The sequence below is a fragment of the Wyeomyia smithii genome, chromosome 2, assembly GCF_029784165.1.
Source record: "Wyeomyia smithii strain HCP4-BCI-WySm-NY-G18 chromosome 2, ASM2978416v1, whole genome shotgun sequence".
NCBI lineage: Eukaryota > Metazoa > Arthropoda > Insecta > Diptera > Culicidae > Wyeomyia > Wyeomyia smithii.
The window spans coordinates 46078112-46104614 of NC_073695.1; the positions used below are offsets into that span (position 1 = coordinate 46078112).

The 26503-nt window shown below is 38.5% G+C and overlaps 1 protein-coding gene across 2 annotated transcripts in view; it reads right to left on the reverse strand.

The window, feature by feature from the left end:
- LOC129722123 (uncharacterized) overlaps positions 1-26503 on the reverse strand; it is a 279868-nt gene that overhangs the window by 39793 nt on the left and 213572 nt on the right. For both annotated transcript variants that reach the window (XM_055675370.1, XM_055675369.1), the window contains one exon: positions 14269-14391. In XM_055675370.1, the coding sequence (XP_055531345.1) occupies positions 14269-14391 (123 nt within the window). The remainder of the gene's footprint in view (positions 1-14268; positions 14392-26503) is intronic.

The following is a 26503-nucleotide window of genomic DNA, read 5'->3' on the forward strand; positions in this document are numbered from 1 at the left end:
ACAGAATAAACGAAAGAAATTTGATTCGATGTGACTCTATAAAAGATCTCGGAGTCTCGATTGACAGTAAGCTACGATTCGACGAGCATATTACCACCGTTTCGTCTAAAGCATACGCCATACTTGGTTTCAATCGACGGAACACCTCGGATTTCGAAAACATCTACGCCCTGAAAACACTCTACTGCTCTTTGGTTCGCAGCATCTTGGAGTATGCCGCGCCTGTTTGGGCACCGTACAACACTGGACTAACTATTAAAATCGAGAGTCCCATGGCAGAATCCCTTACACCTCCCTGCTTCAGCTGATAAAACTAAGCTCTCTAGCCGAGCGTAGATTTGGATTTTCACTAAAATTGAGTTAATACGCGGAAATGGTAGCTAACTATGCATAGTCTCGTAACAATAGATGGACTCAACAACTTTGTTCTGAAAAAATTCGGGAAAACATCCAAACATATTATCCCATCTTATAAGATGCAATAATGGTATGAAATCATATAAAAACGAGTTTTTCTCGGCTTGCTGAAAATGCAAATGGGACTGACATGCTTTGCGCGGCAGTATAGCGAAGCTTAAAAATGTGAAAACTTTGGACAAAAAAATATTACTTTCTAGCACGCTGTTCTTCGATTGGTTACATTTTTATTTTGGTTACTTACAAACCACCTTAATGAAAAACAAGTAGATACCTAATGTACATTAAAATAATTTATATCTGGTTTGGAACGATTTTTGCAAATGACCAGTAGCCAATTTTAAAATATTCCATTATAAGACCTCGGTAGCCTAATAAGCCCCAGAAAGTCGATTGTTGGCCAAAAATATTTTTTTCGGGATAACAGACATTTTTAAGACATTTTGCATCGATAAAAAGGGATTTTTGAATTAACGCTGTTTTTTTTAAACAATTCGTTTTTTTACGCAGATTCTCGATTTACCGCGGTTGTTCTTACGCGATACCGCGCTAATAAAAAAAACTCACGGGTTTTCGAATTAACGCGGGTTTGGAACCAAAAACTTCTGAGTATTTATTGAGTAAACGCCTTAATAAAAAAAAATCTCCGCCCTCCGAAAGATCAGAAATAAGCGCCAAAGAGGACAATTTTAAATACAGGTCGTAGAGCGTCTCGGTTTCTTTTTCTAAAACCTTTCTTGGTGGGTAACTTTACGCGGATTTGTGAATTAACGCGGTTATTTTACACGGTTTATTTCGAAGTGTTTCCCCCGCGTAAAAAAACTGACTGCAAACAAAATAACGAAGGGGGCGCCAAATTAAGTTTTCTCCTATAGCTCGAATCAGTTTGCGTCCGCCCCTGACCACGTGTGACGTGTGACATGTAATAGGTAGCAGATGCAATGTAGTGCAAAATATCACATGTGATTTATAACATGTTGCATATAATATAACACCATGTGTAACACGTAAAATGTGAAATAACATGTGCTCCGTTTTTCGGGAAGATGAGATGTGCGAGAGCATGCGCAAAATTTTACGAACGTCCTTGCATAATTTTTAGTGTAAGTTCGTTTATTTCGGGAATATTGAATTTATTCCTGAAAGACCATGAATTTTAAATTCGTTCACAACCATCCCCATATAAACGAACGATCTTTCGAAGTCTGAATCAATCAAGCAGCGGTGTTTGCTTCCATTGATTTCTTTTACTTCTTCCCCCGCATACAAAAATTTTTGCTTCAGATTTCCTCTTCCACTCGGCGGGCTCAATGCTACGGCCAGTTGCATTCGCTACGAATTTTTAACTAAGCTTCAACATGAACGCTTGTCGATTCCACTTCTTGCAGACGATGGCTTCGCTTCGGGAAGAGTGAAAGGCAACGAGCAAAACGGAATACCAGAGAACACGAACGCTCTCTGCTTATAAACAGCATGCGGTGATTCAAAACGAAGGCATTGCTCGGTTCGCTCAAGAACAGATACAAACAGAGCTTTTTCCGAACTAGCTTGGCCAAGATGAGTGCTTATGAATGGTATGAGGCGATTATCAGCAACACTGCTGAAGACTAAACAATAAACAAAATTTGAATCCATATTGTTTGGAAAGTTTTGATGATGATTTCACCATATTCTAGTGAAGTTTGTCTTTTTACAACTGAATTTCCAATTTATTTTTCCAGCATTTTTTTTTGTGTTTCACGTTTATTAATGTTCTTATATGTTGATTGTGTGATTTTTTGCGGATTAATTTTTTTTTGCTTGATTGGATGTCATTATTTGTTATATTTTTTTGCACTTTTCATGCAATTTATTAAATTTTCGACTTATTTTACCAAGCTTTTATCCAGACTTCCTGTGCACGTGCTTCTTTTTCAAGCGACGAGAGAAATTTTTCTCTCGCTCGTAGAATTTCCATTTACGTGCGACGAAACGAGACACGTCGCATGCAATTTGCAGGTTGCTCTTTCGCTTCTCTTTCGGTTCGGATTGCGACGCGCAAGGCTATGTTTCGTCGCACTACGAACTGAGCGAGACGCCCGTGCTGTACATACTTGATACAGCTCGTGCGCCAGAGCTCGTGAGACTTTCTCGTGTACCAGCAGACGCTTTTTACTCAAGCGGCGCCAGAAATTTTTCTCCCGCTCGTAGGTAATAATTTCATTTACGTGCGACGAGACCAGGTATGTCACATAAAATTTGCAGGTTTCTCTTATCCTTTTCTTTCGGTAAGAGACTGCGACGCGCGATGTTTGGGCTGTACATACTCGATACAACTCGTGCGCCAGAGCTCGTGAGACTTTCTCGTGTATTAGGCTCAAAGTAATATTTTGCGCTGTTACGGAAAGTCGATTTTTTTAGAGTTCTTGGCTTGCAACATGTCGCGCGCAATCAGTGACACAGAACTTTTCAATATAAATATCGCAGCCAAAGAGGCGATATGTTTGCTGTGTAACAAAAAAATAACTGACTTGAGAAGATTTAGTTACCATCGTCATTACAAAACACTTCACAAAGAATTTGCACGAAAACGAGGGCTTTTAGATGATGGAGACGAGCAAGGTGGTGCTGGTTCTTCGAAAAAAATCCCGAAGATTGAAGTCCGAATGGACAAAAAAACGTACATGTCAGCCATGGTTCAACTTGTTACCGTAAATGGTCTTCCGCTAAACATGTTCAGATATCCTGCGTTCCAAAGCATTGCAAGGCCTATCGAGGAGGGGCAGAAATTGACGTGAAGTACTTTCTAAGGTGACAGACCAAATGCGGGACATCATTGTGAATGAAATTGCCGATAAAATGATTTGTCTTAAAATGGATGCAGCCACACGAATGGACCGGGAGTTTTTGGGAATAAATATTCAATTTATTGACAAAAAGATGATAAAAATTCGCACTCTCAAAATCATTGAGCTCTATGACAGACACACAGCAACAAATCTGACGGAAGAAGTTCTTAGATGCTTGAAACCGTATGGAATCGATATCCGACGTTTGCTAACGGTCACGACTGACAACGCTCAAAACATGCGTGCCACAATAGATCGTTTGAGGATGACTCAAGAATTCGAACTCAATGGCTACCAGTTTTCTGACGACCCGAATAATTACGATGATGATGAAGAAGACGCTGAAGAGCACAGTAATTCAGAAAATTACGACAACGAGTATACTAATAGGAAACTAGAATTAGTTGAGCCCATTCTCCAAGGAGTACGTTGCGCGGAACATACGCTACAGCTAGCGGTAAATGATACTCTTAAGGAGACTAAAATGAAAAAAACCTTCTGCGAATCCGGAGTATTGTGAAAGTGTTGCGTAAGTTGCTCTATAAAAAGTTATTTTCAGTGAGCAAGCGATGTAGACCGAAACTGGACTGTCCGACGAGATGGAACAGCACATACGTGATGGTGCAGTCTCTCATCAAGGAGAAAGATTTTATTCTGACCTTAGCTGATGGAGAGGAACAGATCGTTGACGTTGATACGTGGACTTTCCTGGAGAATTTCGCCGATGCTTTTAAACCAGTAGCCGAGGCCACATTACAGCTTCAAAATGCGCAGATCACTTTTGGTGACTTTTTTCTAATCTGGGAAAAGTGTTCCTTTAACGTGAAAAGAGCAAACAATGCGATATCTCAAGTCATCGCTGAGAAGATGGATAAAAGACGTGCCTCTCTGATGAGCAACAGATCGTTTTTGGCTGCCATTTTCATCGACCAACGCATAAACTTCAAAAACAGTCCGTTCATCACAGAAGAAGAGAGATCTGTAGCAATGGTGATTGAATATATCTTCTTTCTAAGTGGCCATTTAAAACCTTTTTTTTCAGGAGTTCATCATGCAAACTTGGAACACTATGCAAGCTATCTCTGACAGCTGCCACATTGAAAGTAACGCTGCATCGTCTTCGTCTGTTACTGAGCATTCGAACTCACCGCCGGATGATTCTTTTGAGGCTTATCTCAGTACTCTAGATGAGTCGAACAGTACGCAGGAGAGCATTAATATTGAGAATGAGCTCAGTGAGCTTTCCAGAATGCCACGGCTGAAACTATCGCAAGCAGACAACAAAGAAAATTCCATCCTAGAATGGTGGTATGGTTTCAGAAACTCGAAACCGGCGTTGTATAAAGTAGTTTCGATTATCCTGGCAATACCGTGTACTCAGATCAGCGTAGAGCGTTCATTCAGTGTATTGGCACTGATTTTAACCAAACACCGTACGTTGCTTGCTGAGGAAAATTTACAAAATATCTTGTTCATTCGACTTAACCAGGAAATTCTTCCGAAAATTGATTTTAGTAAGATCTAAAAAGAAAATGTAAATAACCTAAAAAAATTTGTGCTTCTCTGTAAGTTTTGCTCAAAATAATTTCTTTTTAACTTAAAATATTAATAAAAAACCCATAAAAAAAACCTAACAACCTTATTGTTATTAAAAAACTGTGTCACCTTTTTTATATCTTCATGAAAAAAAGAGTATGTTTAAAAAGTTTTAAAAATCTAAACAATCTTTTCCACCTTGATTCTGATTATTTCTACAGAAATTCAATTATCTTTATTATCTTTCAAAAACAGTCATTACAGTTAAGTACAGCTTAATTATGCCTTGTGATCGTTAAACTGGAAAAACCATAACCTGAACTGAAAATGATACAATCGTACCCGAACAACAAACAAAGCAATACACGTAGGGTGAATAATATATCTTGGGCATAGATATATTTTGGACAGGCTGGGTTTGTTATTAGCTTTTACTTGTAAATTTTATCATATAATCTTCATACTACTCTTCTTAACGAATAGTAGAACTGTTGTTCTCGAGGCTGTATGGTTATCTGGACGAAATGTTTCATAATTACAGATAAAATCACATCTATTTTTTCAGAAACAGAGAAAAGTTGCCCTCATCTCAAGAAGAAAATAAGCATAAATTTTAATAAAAGAGGAACACCATCAAACCAGTATTTTTTTAAAACTTCTGCTTCTGTAAGAATAGTATTGATGATTGTAAAAGATTTTGGATACAGAGTAGTTTATTTGATCGAAGTGATGTCTTCGGCAAAATTCAAAGTTGTGATTTTTCCCTTTAAAATAGGTATACACTATGAAAAAAATATCAAAAAAAAAATATTTTTACAAAACATCAATCGCATTTGATTTTATTTTTCCAAGCTCGAATAACTATCAATGTCTGTCTAATATTTTGTAGATTTATATAATAAAAAATAAAATTTTTGAAATGTGGTTTTCGGACGTTCCCCTTTTTTTAAAGGACGGAAATACTATCTACATTTTCGCTGAAGACATCACACCAATCGAACAAACCTTGAGAGCCTTAAATTTTTCATTTCACCATGATCAAACAGCCACCAATGTTTAATAAGCATTCAGGTTTTTGCCTTTCTCCTAGAAAGGTATAGCAATTACTGCAAAAACTAAAGATATAAAAGTGCTCAAAAGGGCCGAATGTCGTATATCACTCGACTCAGTTTGACGAGCTGAGCATTTTCTGTATGTGTGTGTAACGCTCTCCCAATCTCACTCGATTTCCTAAGAGATGGCTGAGCCGATTTTAATAAAATTAATTGCAAATGAAAGGTCTAGTTGCCCCATGAGACCCTATTGAATTTTATTGTAATCAGATTTCTAGTTTAGAGGTTATGTATCAAAATGTAAAAATGTAAAAATCAACAAACATCACAACTGATTTGAACAAAATTACTTTTAAATGAACGAACTACCTAAAGAACTATTAACTTTTGAATTTTATGAAGATTGAACTTGTGGTTCAGAAGTTATGGAAAGAAACGGGTTCTGGAGACTATTTAGTCTCACCCATGTTTCTCAGAGATGGCTGGACTGATTTTCATAAAATCAGTGTCATATGCAAGGCCTTGTTGCCCCATAAGACCTTATTATTTTTTTTTTTTTTTGCAAAAGGATTATTACTTTGTTAGGTTTAAAAATGTAAAATCCAGTTATGAAAAGAAAACATATTCTGAAGACTACATAAACTCACTCACTTTTCTCAGAGATGGTTGAAGCAATTTCCACAAGATTAGTGTCAAATGGAAGGTCTAGCTGCCTCATAACACCCTATTGAATTTTTCTGTAATCGGACTGTAACTTCGTCTGTAATGTATCGAAATGTGAAAATCACGAAACTTCATTATCTTTAAAACTACACAACCGATTTGAACAATATTGATATCAGATGAACGGGCTAGTTAAGAGTTAACTGATGAATTATGATTGAACCTTATACTTCCCATTTCATCTGATTATAATCGAACTTAACCAACCGTTATGTATTAAATTGTTAATAAAACAACGAAAGTTCATTATCTCAAAGATTACATGACTTATTTGAACATAACTAGTGTCATACGAACGAGTCATTTCTTAAACTTACAAATAACAAACTTCATAACAAGTTGGTTCAAAAGTTATGAAAAGAAAAGAAATTGAAAGACTATTTATAACTATACCTGCTCTGATCAATATATGTGGCCTCAACATAATTTTAATGGGGTATCGTACTATTTGAACGTTCCCGGTATCGCTCGTGATTAAATTGTTGGAAATTAAGAGTCATTTCTTTTATTTCGCTATTTCTAAAGCACTACCATTATGTAAAATTTCATATTTTATACTTCAATTACAACATCAATATTTTAGAACCCAAAGAATGAATATACCTTCATTGGATTTAAGTATTCATGTAAATCTATTTTTGCAAATAATTAGTTTGAATGAGAAAGGTTGAGTCTAGCCGCTCTAGGTGGATTAGTTTAGGTTTTTTTTAAGAAATGATATATGAGAGATATGAGATAGTTTTTTGAAATAAAGTTATTGGTATTGAATGATTCAAATCTTCTCCCTACTTCATTCGCCTTTAAAACATTCATTAAATGCGTTAAACTACAGAAAAAATATCTGATGTCCAAAATATACTTCGCCTGTTTAAAATAAAATAAAAATACTTCTTAAAAATACGTTTTATAAAAACACATCTTCTGATGTTATTGTGTGGTGTCAGCCCCATTTGGTTGATGACACTTGTGGTTATGTTTGCATGCTTTAAGGCTCCAACGTTAAGTTTACTGGATAGAAACATTTAAAATTACGTCTGGATGATTCTTTACCCTGCCCAAAATGCGTTAATCGCCCTGTACGCACGACCGTACACACGTGCATTCACATAAACAAGAACACCCACACTTTTGTATATCGACACGAATGACCTAATTAACAAACAAACAAATAAACTTTTGTAGGTTGTACGTTTAAATATTAAACTTTTATTCAACACTCCACAGCGTTTAAATGGTTTGAAAAAATTATAAAAAATTATAACACCGTAGCATTGAAATATATTTTTGTTTGTGCTATCGAAAGTATCATGTATCAATGATATAATCCGAGCATCGCGCCTCCCATAGCTATTTAAAGATTTTTGTCTTCAATACGACATAAGCCATCAGACACTTGAAGGTGTATTAATCGGAAGAATTCACAAAACCATACAAACCTTCAAAACCTCCTAACCTCAATTCGAAAATTCTATCCAACATCAACATGTACTAGAAAATATAAACAAATTTAATAGTTTTACTATTTTAAACTGCCGAAAAACTTATGTTGTAATTGCAAACCACATTTTTTATCCTTAGAACTACAAAACAGAGTTCTATCATAAGATAGTCAATTACATCTAAACCGACGAAAGAAACACTTCTGTTAACCAACGTAACACTCTGCATCCGGTGAAAAGAAAAATATTACTCATTTTCGTACCGTTAGCATAATAAGTATAGTAACAAAACGTTCTTAATTCATGTTTACAAAAGTCGGATGAATTAATCATAGAATTTTGAATTGATAAATAAATGAACTAGGTTATATCATTGATAATTCCGTAACACCGTAAATAAAAAAAAACATAAAATCCCCTGCCTGTATCCTTCTGCGCAAAATCAATTTCCTTCTTGCACCATTAGCGCAAAGCAACATGCGAGGCAAGCTCGCGAGACGAGCTCACGAGGTTTTGCACGCAAGCTGTCTCAAGTACGCGTCGCCCATGCACCGCACTCGTTAAGTTGAGAGACGAGGTATCTTAGTGTACGTCGCAAAAAAATTCCCATGTGACGAGACATGGCTCGTACGAATGGTCAGTTTTCTCGCTCGCACGCTGCACACAGCACGAAGCGACTGAAAAATATAATGCACAATTTAGTTAGGGGACAACCGAACAGAACGCATCAGCGGGTTAAAATCGCCCATGCTATTACTTTTTGCCGTTATGGTGCACTTTTTGGTATGAGAACTGAAGAGAACTTGGTTTAGGAGCATTTCTCGCTTGAAAATGCGCTTGGCACCAATTTTGAAGGCCCATATCTTTTGATCAAAAAATATCACCACCGCGAAATTTTCAAAGCAGTTTCGAAATTTCGTCAAAAATACTTGTGATTTTTTTCAGATTTTTCAGTGCCCCAGAACATAGATTTTTAACATATTGTTTTAAATAGTTACTATTGAAAAAATATTTATATTATTATATTATATTTATAATTTTAAATACAACTTATGATGCATCTGCTGTGAAAATTTCATCAAATTCGATGCAATATTGTTAAAGCTATGTCTGTTTAAAAACAATTTTGACCTAAATTTCAAATGACAATAACAAAACTGATGTCTTGAAGGAAACCTTGCTAGCACAGGCAACAGTACTGCACCGAGTAATGTTTGGATAGAGCGCTGGTCACTCGTAGTCTATCAGTGCAGAAGAACTTGATATTCATTTGTGTGCAGCCAAGCCAAGTGAAGATTACATTGCCACTGTCGACGCACAGTGAGGCGTGTTGGGTTAACGCGTAGGTATCGTGTTGCGATCTGGAACACAATCGAATTGCCATTTGAATTGTCTTTTTGTTCCTCTTGTTTCGTAAAGTACGTGTCGGTAGAGGCAGATAGCACACGCGAAGGTCAGGGTGCGCGTAACCAGATCATTTATGAGCGAAAGTAGCGCATTTACTGATTAAATTTGGAACCAGCACAACGCATGTGCGCTGGGCATAACGCATTTGATGCTCTAGCATATTTTGAATGTATTACGCAGCTCCAAACCACTACACTAATAAGGTAACAATCGATGTTCAGAATGCTGGCATCGTTAAAACAGTGCAACCAGCCACCAATATTGATAATTTGGGTACTGAAAAAATAAAGAAATTATTGTCTGATCGATTCACTTTCATGAATCCGGTAATTTTAAAACATCATTCAATTATTAACAATAAACAAAAACATTAGATTTGTTCAAAATATTTTGCATTTAACTATGACTAGGGTTTTATTCACATGCCGTCGATTTCGCGACACTGGCACCAACGTCAATAACTTTTGCGACAACAACGCTTGCTATTGTCTGTTTCGGTTGCTGACGATTATCAGGGATGCACGAACCGTTGATACGCACCGGCTCGTGAAAGTTAAGAGCGGCGTTTTGAGCGCATCGAACCTGATCGTTTGTCCGAAACCGAAGTTCACCGAAACAATACGATTTTTGTGTATATGATACATATTCTGGTTTTGATCTCTGTCAATGTATTTCTTGTACAACTTTTGCGTTATGTGTTTCACGCATTCGTTGTGCGAAGTAGAGCTGTACTGATGATTATAATTTGCTAGCTAAATGAATTTAGTTCAAAATGACCTCCTAGTTGCATCCCGCGGTGGCGGTATAGAGGAACACCAAATTCATTTCATCTTGATATTAGAGTTCCCACATTTGTATTTGTATTTTCCAATCATTTTTTTTTTACCTTAGCATCTTCAAGTAAATATTGCTTTCCATAACCTTACTTGAAGTGGAACAACACTATTGCTGAGGTTAATGTAGTTTATCATTGTAGCGCGGTTCATTTTTAAAGATAACAGACATATGACTTTTAAATATGTCATCTTCGTTGTTTTCATTCAACCGAGCAGTCAGTGGTGCCGTTCTCGGTAATAAATTACCGAGCCCAGTAAAAAATTTTAAGTGTGTAAAAAATACTTTCAATCGTCTACCACATTGACAAAGGTCGTCTCGCATTCATTATTTTTTACATAATCACAAACTTGGCAAGAATGTTAATTTGCTTGTATGGCTCGAATCGTATCAAACCGGAAGAAATATGTCCGTCAAAATCGATGACCATATTTCCTCACCTTTTCCCGTTTGGTCCGGTGTTCCTCAGGGGAGTCATCTTGGACCATTTCTATTCTTGCTGTACATGAACAATGTCATCCTTACCCTCAAGTGCTCTAAACTCTCCTACGCCGATGACTTGAAGTTATATTACACGATAAAACAGCCAAAGGACGCGTTGTTCTTGCAACAGCAGTTGGAAACCTTCGCTGACTGGTGTCAACTTAACCGGATGTCGTTGAACGTATCCAAATGCTCGGTCATTTCGTTTAGTCGCAGAAGCTTCAACATCAATTTTAACTACGCTTTGGCAGGTGTACAGTTAAAGCGCGAATCAACAGTGAAAGACCTGAGAATACTGCTCGATTCCAAACTGAACTTCAAAAATCATGTTGCATACATCGTTTCGAAAGCCTCGTCGCAGCTAGGATTCCTGTTTCGCTTTGCCAAGAAGTCTAAAAACATTTACTGCCTGTATACTGTGCAATTGTTCGGCCGTTACTGGAATATGCATCTGTGGTTTGGGTTTAATAGCTGTTACCGTGTTTATAACTTTAATGTATCTCGCGAAGCGAACAAACGTTATTATTAGGGAGGTCATTGGGGTAAACATATTATCCGTTGAATAAAATTAAATAAATAAAAAAATAAATAAATAAATCGAAGTGTCTTTCGAAGTGAAAAGTAGGCACGATTTCCAGCCAGGATGCGTCTCTGGATCTTTTTGCTGGTGTTATTGTCGACGGTTGGGAGGCTGATGTTTTTCTCCTTGGAGCCTCTCGCTCGCATGTATCTCGTTTTCGACGCATTTATTCGCAGTCAGATTCGTTCGGCTTTGGATTTCAGTCGTGCATAAGTTCCCTCCGCCATCGCAAAGTTACGTACTAAGATGTCAAAGTCATCCGCGAAGCCCAGAAGCTGAACAGACTAGCACATCACTTGCGCCACGGTGACCTTGATCAATCGAGTCAGTTTAGCCGGAAATCCGACTCCCTCCATCCACTCGTCTGGCAGTTTTTCCTCCTTTCAAATTCTGGAAATGAACCTTTGCTACGCTCTAGCCAGCGCTATTCTCCCACGTTCAAAATGCTCGCTCGGCAGTCCGTCTTTGTCTGCGCCTTTGTTGTTCCCATCCGCGTCTTTGCACATGGCAGCTTGCGGCACATAGCCTCTGTTCATCACGGCACGGTATTGCTGCTCCAGTTCCTCGTGTTAATGATCCTCTGCAGGCACTTCTTTAGTCTGAGAATCGTGGTCATGTCGTTCCGTGCCCGTTTTTAATTGGCCTTGTTATCTCTCGCTGACCTACCCAGGTATATCACCCAGGTCCGGTTCTTCTCATTAACCGCTGCCTCGCGCTCCCTGTCATACCAGTCGTTTCTGCCAATCGGTGTTTCCACTCCTAGTGCCATCATTGCGGTCTCTCCGACGGCTCTGCGAATGCTGCAGGAGCCGTCCTCGAGATGTGTTGCACCTAACCCCTCCGTGAGTAGTACCGCTTCGAGATATTGCACGTATTCCTCCACTGCCTGGGAGTCCCGGAGCTGCTTGAAGTTGAGCCGCTATTTCGTCTATTTCGTCGCCTAGGTTTTTGTCAATTGTTCTGATTCATATTCAATTCTTGAATGTTCGTAGTATTTTAATTTTTCGGCCTGCTGCCTTACTAGGGCTACGGATTTCTAGTCTCGCGACGGGGATGCCATCTATGGTGTAGCTGGCGAGACACCGCATTTCATAATTCAGCCGTCCGCTCCGGATCAGACGCTCTTTGAGCCGCTCCTAACATGAGGAACTAACGCTCAGGCAAGCAGCCCTTCTAGGAGAAAGAGACGCGTTCAAAACGCATTTAAAACTGCGTAAAAGCGATTTTAGTGTACAAAATTTTCAAAAAAAGTCATATATCGGCAGTATTTTCGGTGATGCTTATCTATTTACATTTTAGTACCTATTTAATAATTCAGTCCTTCCTGATTGCTATCCATTGTTTTGAGAAATTCTTTAATGTTGTTTCGCTGTATTCTGTTGTTTATTTGTATGTAATATTTTTTCTACGTGTTCTACGGCTTGTAGAAGCTTTTATCATTTGGAAAAAACTACGAAAATCCGTTTTTTTTTTCAAATTTCTAAAGCTTTCTAGAATACTCGGTAAGGTTGTCATAACTTAATGAATATAATTTTCATTATGATTATTACAAATGAATAAAACAAAATATTATCAAAAAATATTTTTCGGACAAATATACCTACATTTTTGATATAAATTTTGTTCTTGTACACAATCACCTAGCATCAAAACGTAACAAATACAATAATTTCTTGGTTAGCTTAAGCGAAAAATCAACCGTTATTGGCATCCTTGAACCTCATCTTCGACACTCGATCTGAGAATTCCACAATGAGAAACCCCGTCAGCTGTCAGCGAGTCGACAGAGAAATCGTACTCCGATTTCTGTTGACTCGCTTGTACCATTTGTCCGGCATTGAAATGTTTGCAAGACATTTGCATTGCTGGAATTGGATTTGTAATCCAACAGTGCAGACGTAGCACAACTGCTTCCTTGAAGGGAAACGGAGAAAGGGGTGGCTTAGTAGAATACTGGTTTAATTTCCTTCCGTACCGGCTTCGGGTTTTCTTCGACGAAGGCTTTGCTTGGATTGCCACCGGATCGTATGAGATAGCAAGTAATAATTCCCACTTGTTACATGGCTTATTGCCGAGAACTCACTAGCAAACAAGTTCAAATCGAGATTACGGCATTTGCATGTTTTAATTACTTGCTAGGCACTCCCGTCAGCTGTTGCAACGTTCGAAAATGACCCTGTTCGGCAATGTGATACGGAGAAACGAGGCGATCTGAGTAAGTTTTATTTGCAGTAAATAAATTGCTTTCAGATTTGATGTGAAAGTCTACAAATTAGAAAAATGTAATATTCCTGGTAAACATTTGAGGTTCGTGTGGTTGCAATGGACGAACGGGTTGAAGGTACAAAGATGCGTAGGCAGCTTGTATGAGTGAACGTTTCCGTTATCCGATGTATGCCGAAGGGAAAGTTTTCTCATAAATTTATGCTAGAACTGATTTACATTAATCGGTTCGTTGTGCTTTGAGAATTCATTTTCAATACGTCTATTCACATTCTCTGCTATCCTAGTCATGTATCTTATCCAGTGGAATGTACATATAGAAGGATTTCTAATTTATCTAACACAAAACTTATCCGAAGAGTGATCACTGCTCGGCTCTGGCATAGAATTATACAATGCATGCTTTTCGGAAGGCATACGCACTAACTGGAGTTCGTTAATTCTAGAAAGAGCCTCACAAACCTTAGCTCAATGAGACTCAAATATGTAAATTGGGATACAAAACATTCTAAACCATTTGTGATTCCACTTACACCTTACTTCGAGAATTGATAGTGTTGAAAGAGTCAGCTATTATTCTAATTGCAGGTTGCTTGCAGCCACATTGGCTTAGTTTACGCTTCGACGCTTATCGGAAGAAGTAGGCACATTTAATAGTAGAGCAGAATGGTGCTAACGAGCAACCTGTAGTTACACTTGTGCGAAAATACCGACGCAAAAAACCGCAAAACCAAGTGTGAACTTACCCATGCATTTGTTGCTGTCGGACACACGCAATCCCTTCGGGCACTTGCAGATGAACGAACCGACCGTGTTGGAGCATCCGTATTCGCAAATGTCTTCCCCGTACTCGGTGCACTCGTTAATATCTGAAATGGGACAAAGGTGGAACAGAAATTGATCGATTTGTTGCTGAGTGATGCGTGAGGTGTGGAAAACAAGGAAATTCTGGTGTATATGCACATATAAAACGTAGAAACCTAAAAGCGAATAAAAAAGTGTAAAAGTATAAAAGTATTAAAGTATAACAGTATAAAATTATAAAAGTATGAAAGCATAAAAGTATAAAAGTATAAAAGTATGAAAGTATAAAAGTATGAAAGTATAAAAATATAAAAGTATAAAAGTATAAAAGTATAAAAGTATAAAAGTATGAAAGTTTAAAAGTATTAAAGTATAAAAGTATAAAAGTATAAAAGTATAAAAGTATAAAAGTATAAAAGTATAAAAGTATGAAAGTATAAAAGTATAAAAGTATAAAAGTATAAAAGTATAAAAGTATAAAAGTATAAAAGTATAAAAGTATAAAAGTATAAAAGCATAAAAGTATAAAAGTATAAAAGTATAAAAGTATAAAAGTATAAAAGTATAAAAGTATAAAAGTATAAAAGTATAAAAGTATAAAAGTATAAAAGTATAAAAGTATAAAAGTATAAAAGTATAAAAGTATAAAAGTATTAGAGTATAAAAGTATAAAAGTATGAAAGTATAATGCCACATAAATTAAAATTGTGTAATTTTCCATATATTTTACGAATTTTAGCACGAGCATAATTCATCCGATAATGTGTAAAGAACAATTCGATTTCTGATTTTCAAACTGCTCCTGCATAAGCGTTTCGTGTTCAATTACTGTAGTCACTGCTAAAAATCATCCAAACCAAAACAAAAAAGAATACTGGTGAAATTTCTCCACTCGAAAAGCAATACAAAATCGTACCCAAATCATTCCAGCCAGAGGGATAGAATGTAACAAATGGATTCAAATAAAACGGTTCCGTTCGGTACAGCTGAAATCCTGCGAAACAGGACACAATCGCCGGCATTCCGGGGTGAGCTCTTTCAGGTTTAACTATTTCGAATATTTGCGACAGTCGACAGTTTCAACCGCATCGGGCTACATTCGAACAAAGTGATTGTGGATTTGCGGGAAAGTTGTAGCCGTAATTATTTGCGTGTAAATCCCTTGGAAAACGGAACGGAGTTGGGCCTCTGTTTTACAATACTACAGAGAGCGAGAGAATGTTCAATTTCACTGCCAGGAGGGATCATGTTTTCAGTAAATTTCACTGTTGAAATCAAAAACTTTAAAGCAATTTTCCCCGCTTCACCCCCAAACCTTCTAAGCCATAAACAATCTAGGAAAAATTTGTACCCTCTTTCTCTCTCTATTTACTATCAAGTTCCTTAATCAAACAACAAAACGGTCTTGCTTGAGTTATCTCACGCACGGTAACTAATTGTAAACAAACAGCTTCCTTTCAAACAGCGAGCTTTATCAACAAGATTTGCAGCGAGAAACTCGTTGAACAATTTATCACTTTATAAAGCACCTCAGGTGTTGTGAAAAGATCCCACCTTTGATTACGGAATACACATAGAGCGAGAGAGTGAAAGAGCAGGAATCCCATTTCGCTTTATCTTGACAGACTGGCCCCGGGCTTGGATGAAAGAGCATCACTTTGTCAGCGACTTTAAAGTACATCATTGTGCAGCAACTTCACATTTCACCCCATGTGCTCCACCAACAAGCTGCATTTCATTCTCCCAGGAAAGCTATTGTTTTTGTGAGAATAGCGGAGCAAAAGATACAACGGAATTGGTGATTTACAACTTGTATTATTCGCTGTTGGGATGCTCTGTGTATGTGTGCCATGTGAGATGCTACGAAGAAGATATTATGCCAGAGGCATTAGTTTTGTTTCTTTTTTTCTACCAGCATCCTTGGACGGGCCGCAATGTCCCATCTTGTGAGTGACATCGTGCAATATCGCCGTGACGCCGTGACAGTGATGACATCTTCGAAGCCACTTTGCACCGCTCGGAGAATGAAATTTTCATGTTACCTGCTATTCTCCCCAGATACCTGCCATTTGTGATGTTGAACTTTGCTGCCCATTAAACTGGGCCCACAATTATGATTTCCGTATAAATGTTTGCTGCCAGAAGTTTACCGCAGGAGCCCTCTGGCATCGCTGCTGAGAAGCATTCTTCCCCAAATGATTACATCTATCCACTTGTGTTTTGCAATTACGGTTTCAAGGATGCGGCAAAATTATTGCATGACAGTTGCTGGTTTCTCTTCCGGTTTATTCATGCCGGTGCGCTTATGCCGTCAACAGGAGAGCTGCGGAACGAATGAGCGAACCACGAGCCGCAGCATCATCATCGATTCAATAAAAGTCTGCGAATGGCTGCGGTTTTACGACCCTACCCGCTGTGACCATCCGCAGTGGTTGCACGGTCCTGTTCTGTCAGCAAGTGGGAGACGAAACAGGCGAGAAGTGGCAAAAAGTTAGATCGCGATACGAGAGCATCGATGTCAATTGCACTCGATGGGAAACGAAAATGGAGAGTATAAAAACAACACTGCGATGGACAATCGATGAAGTCATTCGGTTTTATACGACAGTGTTATTGTCCTTTGGTGCATACTTTTGACGGGTGTTTTTTTTTTTTCGAAAGATGCTTTTTGTTGGACACGATACAACATCTGGGCGCACAAGAGATGTTTTGTGAGATCAAACTCCTGTCTCATAATTGGGAAAAATATGTTGTTGATCAGAGCGTTAGGCAATAGCTGCACTAAAAACATTTTCTCACTATTCGTAATACTGATTCTTGAAAAAAGAATATAAAATATTTGAAATCATATTTATGTGATATGAAATAAATCAGATTTTTGTTGAAAAAAAATTGAAGTTTTCGTTTGAAAATATGCCTTTGACATAAGTTATTCGTGATTCTCTTGCAACAACTTAGGTACATAGAAATGTGTGATCAATGTAATATAAATCACGCTTTAGTATCAAAAAGAATATTTTACCCATTTTACCTATATATGCTCGGTCAAACAGGCCTTTATTATTTTGCGATTTGTGTCGATTACATTGAATTAAAGTAAAAACTAAAGTAACTATATCTGCAACTAATGTTCCGCCGATATCATAGGGAAAAAATTCGACCTGGAATAAAATCAAAGGAAACAGTTTCTGAGTGTTACTGACGGTACTAAACCACATCTTTGGTTTTAACACAGAAGGTGACAGAAGATTTTCAACAGAATGGGAAAAATTTGATCTTCGCATTTCGTTCAGTGGTGAGCTCGAAAGTTTCGTCTTCTCCAAAAATGTCCCCGGGCAAAATTCGAGGTCAATCGGACTTTGGGACGGTCTACGTTTCACTTTTTCAACTAATGAAAAGTTCCATGAAATTGACGAAATCAGAAATTCACACTTGATGCTAAATGTTAAAATATGTTTGAAACGTCGATATCTACTGTTATTTAAAAAAAATTGAATAAAATCGACTTCCTGGTTGAGCTCTAAAATGTTCTCAAAAAGTGTATTTTCTCCAAAAATACACTCTGGCTTGGCGCATTGTATATCAAATTTGTATGAAAATTATAATGTTAGCATTTTTTGCTGAAACTAGCTATTAGGAATAGAGAAAATTGATAATTCCATAATTGTTTGATCGAAGATGTTGACCTCTCGGTCACCAAGGGTGAAATAGTTTCTAGAAAAGTTGAAAATTTTATCGATTCTTGATGTTTTATTTGAGCTATATCTTTAAAATTCATTATGAAACCTACTACAAGTAGCATATTTCTGTAAAGAGGAATATTTTGGGTTTTCATTTGAAGTGATCATAATATAGGTCGTCATCTTGAATTTGGCCGCCATCTTGGATTATATCAGAAAAATGCGATTTCGGCCCTGTTCGCAACTACCGATTTTCAATATGAGACAAGCATTGGAAAGCTGAGAAAAAATGTCAAACAATGCAATTAAAAAAATTAGGCAAGCATCAGTGTTAACTTACCAGTTTTACGAACGATGGTTTAAAATACTCAATGCATTAGGCACAATCAGCGTAGTAGCCGTATGCAGAAACTCTTCCACGGTGCTCCCTCAGACCGTCATCATAAAAAAAATGCACTAAAGAGCCTGAGTACACCATTCGATTCGTTATGATGTCCAGAATTTCTGGTAAAAAATTCAAAATCAACGTACGGTACATTTTGAGTAATGCCCTCTTGAAGGTGGTAAAGTACAAAACAGTGATAAAAAAACGTCGAAATACTTATTGTAAAGCACATTTTTCAACCACCATTTCATGAAATAACTTCCGAAATAGTTTTTACACATTCCAAGTACTATATTTCGAGACATTAGCAATTGGTGGAAAGATTTATTTGCAAATCCCACAGTGCGCAGTGGTCTATATTCGAAAATTCATTATCGTTTTAGATTTGACTATAAAAAATTGATTTTATTTACGCAATATCTTCAGCAAAATTGTTTCATAGAACAAGGTCCTACTTTTGGCGTTTTGACGTAGAATACGTCTTACGGCAACATATACAGGGGCCCAACTTCAATACAGGGATCCAATTTCAAAACCGAGAACATCGTCAGCGTCACGAAAATTGTCCAATTTCAAACGTTTAAAACTCAGTCAGTTTCCAATCGATTTCTGTCAGTTTTGCAGCAATCGATTGGAAAATCATTTAAGCACCCGTTCAAATGCAGAAAATTGGGTTCTGACTGTTCGAACTCGAACAATCAGAAATTATTTATTTATTTATTTATTTATTCATTTATTTTTATTGAGGTTTTAACCGGTGGTCATTCGCCTCAGTATTGGAAATTGTTGAACATTGTCGAAACACAAATGTCGTCTTTTGATTGGTCGCTTGCTGCCTTTCCCTAAAAAGGACGACAGAATGGAGTACCTACACAATTAACACACAAAACATGTAGGAAAAGAATTTACAATGACAGAAGTCATATAGGAGTACTATAGGCGCAATTGCAAACTTGTGTTGTTATATTCTTGTTCTCGAAATATTCTTCTATAGCATAATTATGTCTCATAGATTTTTGAATACAAACTGCCGCTGCTTGTCCGTAACTTGTGTTTATGATGTTAGTAAAACTGCACAGAAAACAACTGAAAATACATCATTTGCGAGAAGTTGTTCTTCACCAGTGATTCAACCACATTTCGAAAACAAGCTCGTTTTTTTTCCTGGTTTGGAGATGTTTTTCAATAGCATGGGTTAAATGAACAATAACTATTACATGAATGGCACTTGTTTTCATGTTGTCTTCCAGATGTTTGCACTATTAGAAAAACTATGTATAAAAAGCCGGGGCAGCCACGCCTGTTCAATATTACACGCCTAATAATAATACTAAGTACCTACAAAGTGCTTTTCTAATGATTCATCTTAGTATTCAGCAGCCAACGCAAAATTACTTGATCAAATTGTTATTAAAATATTTGAACGATTTCAATAAAACTATTCAAGGTGGGTGAAAATGTGCCATGAAAAGATAAACAAAACGCTTGCAAATATCACCTCATTTTTTGTTACCGTATATCTAACAATGTTTTCTAGCTTTGTTATATTTTAAGTCTAGATAACGTTGAAACTATGCGAAAACAATTTTAATTTTCAAGCTACAGAAACAATTCATTTTGAAAGGTTGTACATTGCTTTTTATAATCAATTTATAATTAATTTAGTGTCCTTTCGACGACACGATTGTCGATCTAGTCGCACTGCGCATAACACCGCATTTGCGCATGCGCTGGGTAAATGTTGTCATAGCAACGCATTTGCGCATGCGATTTGTTGTGGTGGATTCTAACCCACGAATGGGCGAATTCCTTTATTCCACTGGGTCAGTGCAGATCTACCAAAGAAAAAAGAAACGACATTGCGATTTACTACGCATGTAAGAAAGAGATGCCAGATAGTTGTTTACGAACTAAGTCCATGCGGTGGTGGGCTAAATTGACTCTTCGCAATTAAATAAATCAGCGAACATTCTGTAATGCATAATCTTTTTTTTCCACTGATTGACAAATAGAATGATTTTTTCAGAAGTAAAACACAATGTTTCACCATGAAATTTGACGCGCACATGGAACTTTGTATTACAAGCATCGAAACGTTGATCTAATATTGTTTCTTATTTTCCGGTGATTATTCGGAACGCCATAATCACTATTTTTTATTGTTCCTTATATAAATCAGCGCCGTTCTACAATATTTTTATTTTGAAGTTTTATGCTTACGGCAACGATGTTTTGATTAGTTAGCAATTACAACTTGAAAATAACCTGTTTTGAACGTTTTTTACCATATTGGTTCTCGAGATGTATTTTGCAGCTTCAGTATAACAAGTTGGCTTGCTTTATGTAGTTATATAGGGTATTACTGCCTTTAATAGACCACTTAGTAGCGTAGCTGCAAATTTTGCAAGAAAAAGGTGTGATATTCGTAAATGTAAACGCAACGAGTCTCTGGTATAGAATGATTTATTTCTCTCTCAGACGTGTGTCTGTGTCTCAGTATTGAGTGTAGAATCAAGGTATATACTATGTGTAGGTGATAGTGAATACATGTGGTCCCCGTGGCTCTGTGGTTAGCGATGTCGGTTGGCTAGCTCTCCCACACGGTTGTGATATCGGGTTCGATTCCCGATCGAGTCGAGGATCTTTTCGAGCTGGAAATTTTCTCGACTCAGCACTGGGGCACGGTGTATCGTTGTGTGCTTATCCTACACATGCAAAATGTGCCAAAAAACAATATCGATAACGAATTCTCTCAACTAATCTAGTTGATCGAGACCGCTATTAGCCCCAAGGCTAAGCGTGCGATATTGTTGTTAGGTGATAGTGAATACACATCTAATAATATTTCGTAACTTACGTCACATCTCCCCTTTTGAGCGGATTAGTAATATTCGAAATTGCAATCGCGGTTACTGCGAACTACTCGTCCACTCCTGGTGCGTATGGGATCAGCCGGTGATGATCCGCTGGACTCATTGGGCGGATGGTTTTTTTCAGTAGGCTGGAACACTGTTGATTCTTCGTTGTCATCAGGATCGTTAAAGACTTCAGGCAACAACTGGTACGGCGGTTTTCCACGATGCTGATCGTCTACGTTGGTCCTTGATATCTTCTTGAGTTTGATATCTCTTGCATTTCTGCGAAAAACTCGGTAATCTGCCGTTCTTACTCAGTACGATCTTGGCTGCTCAAGTTTCTGAACTATCCTTCCTTCCTCCCAAGTGCGCGATTTGGTGTCCTGGATCACGACCCTTTGATCTTGCATATATTCCGGCGCCTTAACTGCTCCTCTATCTGCATACTCTTTTTGCTGATATCGTCTTTGATTCAACGCCTCCGTCACCTGGTTTATCACTTGCGGTTTGAGTACATCTTCTGATACTGGAATTGTAGAACGAAGGATACGACTCATTAATCGTTGATTTGCTGATTGTAATTCACCGTCTCTTGGTGTATTTCTCAAGGACAGTAAAGCCAACTGAATATCTGACCCGTCTTCCGTACATCTTTTTAGCAAGTTCTTGGCAGTTTGTACAAACCTTTCCAAAAAGCCATTGCTTCTGGGGAAATGAGGGCTAGACGTTACGTGATCAAACTCCCACTCTTTGGCAAAGTTTGCAAAATCTAGAGCTGAATACTGGGGACCATTGTCGGTGTACAAAATTCGTTGGATTCCATGTGTAGCGAACCAGCGCTTTAAGTTTCCGATAACTCCTTTGGACGTTATTTCGTCAAGTTTGACGAAATCTAAAAACCCTGAATAGCTATCCGCTATTAATAAATAGTCGTCTCCTCCAAAGTGAAACAGGTCTGAAGAAACTATTTGGAACGGTAACGTAGGAACTTGGTTGTTGATTAGCTCATGTTTAACATTTGATTTTTGGTACGTCTGGCAGACGGCACAGCTCTCCACCATTCTAGTAATTTCTGCCGACATTCCAACCCAAAAAAGCGTTTGTTTCGCGCGGCGTATGCATCCTTGAATCCCGGTATGTCCTACGTGAACTGCTTTGAGCATTTTTCGTCTTAGACTGTTCGGTATTAGAACTTGGTGTGATCTAAAAACCAGTCCTTCGTAAACTGCCAACTCGTCTCGGAAGGACCAATACTTCCGAAGAGTATCAGGAAGCAATCGCTCTATGATAACTTCTGCCAGTTTAGCCATTTCTAAATCCCTTGAGCTCTCCAAGACAATCTCTTGTCTGGCTGATTTCGACATTTGTAGGACAATATGTACTTCTAATTCATCTGACTTTTCTTTTGAAACCGAGTTTTCAACATCCCTGCTAAGTATATCTGGAAGAGGAATCTCTGCCCCTTTTTTGTATTTAATAATAGGGCCATATTGCGTGACATCGAGTAGAATCCGTTTCAACCGAGGTGGAGCTCTGTCTAGGGATTTTTTGAAGATCGATTCCAGGGATTTGTGGTCGGTTTCGATCTCCAAAATTTTGCCATATATGTACTCATGGAATCTGTTACAAGCGAACCTAATAGCAGCAGCCTCTTTTTCCATCTGTGGATAGTTTTCTTGAGCTTTCGTTAACGCTTTTGATGCGTATGTTACTGGCCTTCCATTTTGCAGAAGAACTGCCCCAAATGCCTTTGAACTGGCATCGACAGAGATCGTTCACGTCATAAACTGCAAGGACCGGGGGATGCAGCATGAGTTGATTGATCTTTGTGAAAGCCTGCTCCTGAGGATAATCCCTTACCCATTCCGTGTTCTTCACTAACAGCTTTCTCAGTGGGTCTGTAATTGCTGACAAATTTTCAATGAACTTCCCCAAATACGTGACTGTTCCCAATATTCTTTGTAACTGCAGTTTATTTTGTGGGCGTTTTAACCTTTGAACCGCTTCCAGCTTTTCTGGATCCGCTTTAAGTCCTTCTTGGGTAATTAGGTGGCCCAGAAATTTCACCGTAGGTCGGTTGAAGAAGCATTTGTCCTTGTTTAACTTGAGACCAGCTTCGCTTAATCTTTGCAGTACTTTTTGGGTAATATTCTTTAATATTTGTTCTGACGGAGCGTGTATAAGGATATCATCCATCGAACTTTCTACCCCGTCTAGCCCTTCCAACAATGTGTGTATTAATTTTTGAAACACTTCGGGAGCGGAAGCTAACCCAAAAGGCAGCCTTTTGCAGATAAATCTTCCCCATGGTGTAGCAAAAGCCAAATATTTCATCGTGCGTTCCGATACGGGAATTTGCCAAAACCCCTTTTTCATGTCCAGGATAGTAAAATGCTTGGAGCTACAAATGCGGGCAGAAATTTCCTCAAGGGTCGACAGCGGATGCATTCGACGGAGTAAGTTTTTGTTTACTTGCGAGGGATCTATGCAAATTCTGAGCTTACCTTTTTGCCTTACTATAACCATTGCGATGAGGACTGGAGTTGGCTCGATGATCGGTTCGATGACTCCCATTTTCACCATCGAGTCCAGTTCCCTCTTCACTTCTGCACGGAGTGCATGCGGAATCCTTCTTGGTGGTTCATTCCGAAACGTTGGGTTCTCCACCAAATCGATATCGTAAGTGAATCCTTTTACACAACCGAGACCATTAAATAGCAAATCTTGTATGTTAACTTCATCAATACGTGTCATGAGCTTGAACCGAACACTTGTTTTACGGCCCAAAATTGGCATCACTTCTCCATCAACTATCTTGAACGTTGCACTTTCCATTCGGCCTCTAACGAGAACCGATAATTCTGCTTCGCCTTTCACACTCATTTTATGGTTACTGTAAGACACTAATTTCTTGGTCTTCGATTGTTTCAAAACTCCTCCAACTTTGCAAAAAACATCCCACGGGAGAACATTGCAGGCCGCTCCGCTATCCAACTTTAGTTTCACTTTTTTATCATTTATTTTCACAGTTTCATACCACACTTCGTCACTGGTTTCATCATCGTCATTAACGGCGTCGATATATAGCTCCTCTACTGACAGTTCTTCATCTTCTTCTAATTCCATTGTTTTTACATACCGGCTGTTCTTTGGAGTTGCGCTCGAAGCTCCAACACCAAAGCACTTCTCTGCAAAGTGACCTTTTCGTTTGCATTTCAAACATGTTTTATTATAGGCTGGGCACAGTTTCTTGCGATGTGTGTCCGCAACGATTGCACTGGAACGATGCATTACCCTGAGCTTCCCTAGTATCACTTTTCGTTTGCCATACCGAGTCTACTTCCACTGCCGGTTATTCCAACATCACTTTTGACTGCTTCACGGACTGCTCGTAATTTCTGACTATATCGATCGCCTTTTGCAGATCATTATCATCGTTTAGAAGTTGCGGCACCAAATTTGTGTGAATTGTATCCGAAATCACTCTGTCTTTCACCATCGAATCGTACAAAATACTATACGCACATCGTTTTGCTTGTTCGCGTACCCGAGTAAAAAATGCATCGCATTGTTCGCTTGAATTCTGTGTTATTTTTCCAAACACGTAACGTTCGTACGTCAAACACGATTTAGGTACAAAATGGGATTCGAACTTTCCTTTTAGCACTTGGGTATCCGCCTCTTGCGTCTCGCTCAACCCACGTATCCAAACGTATCCAAAACACGAACACAATCTTCGCCGATACAGTTCAAAAACGTCGCAGCTTGTATCTGTGGTGGTTTGCTAGCGAGCTCCGTAGCAGCTGAATACCAGTTAAATTGGCGCCACCACTGCTTCCATTTAAGGGCTATTCCCACTGCTTCCGTTCCGGGACCGGGCCGGGACCGGGCTCGTCCGGGACTTTTCATGCATTCACACTGCGCCGTGCTTGAACCGTGCCTGCGCTGCGCTCTGGCGGAGAAATGTTGATGTGTGTATGTGAAAGAACGTCATTCTCTTTTTTTCATACCGCAGCTCACTCCGCGCGAAATATGTCACTACAACATACACGCATCCACCCGAGTGCCTTACGTGCACTCTCCGGCCAACACAAAGTATCGTCGGCAACGATAGTTTTTCTCTCGCACTGCAGCAGCACGACGGCAACTCAACGCTGCCCCGGTCTGGGCACGGCGCGTCGGTGTGAATGCGTTCATAAGAACGCATGCAATCAATCTCAAACGAGCCCGGACGACACGCGGAACAGCCACGGCCCGGTCCCGGCCCGGTCCCGGAACGGAAGCAGTGGGAAGAGCCCTTTAGTCGCCATATTTTCCTCGTGACGAGCGGCTTCGGTGGTTTAATCGACGCTGCGTGAGCCGACATAACTTTGATTTCATCATTCGACATGACGATACTGACACTTTATTTCGCTATTTTCCAGGCTATTTCACTTGCTGGCACCAATCTTCAATCACTTTATTCTAATTTGATTAAAAGAAATCAATTGAAACGACATTTTCGCAATTATTTTCCACTTCTGACACCATGTGATATTCGTAAATGTAAACGCAACGAGTCTCTGGTATAGAATGATTTATTTCTCTCTCTGACGTGTGTCTGTGTCTCAGTATTGAGTGTAGAACCAAGGTATATACTATGTGTATGTGATAGTGAATACACATTCAATAATATTTCGTAACTTACGTCACAAAAGGTGTTAATACCTAAACTGAATTAAGTATTTCATTATGTATAAACATGAAGTAACATGTTTATCATCTTTTCTGCATGAGAAACAACTAGATAATACCTCTATTTTCTTATAATAAAAGAAATAAATCATCGTCTCAGTTTCCTTTGATGGGCCACCTTTTCCTTATTTGGACCACAACAATTTCCTAATTTGGGCCAGGTCTAAATAATACATCTCATTAACCGTAGTTGCCGCTGATGAAACTAACTCTGGCTTACGCACTGAGAGTTCTGGATCTGGATCAACTGCACCCGTTCTTTCGTAATAGGAAATTCTTTACGTGCCATCCGAGTTATCCAGCCAACAATTGAATCCTCTTCCGCGGCAGTCAATGCAGTTTGTTTACCTTTTCGTGGTTTTCCTGATCACTTGCTTCTTTCACGGAACATTACGGTGGATCGTGGAACATTGGAGTGCCTGCGAGCTTCTCTAGTCGAAACACCACTTTTTATTGCTTGAAGACACTCAGTAACAGCTGCTTCAGTTTATTTCCGGTGTTTTTCCCATTTTAGCAGCAATTT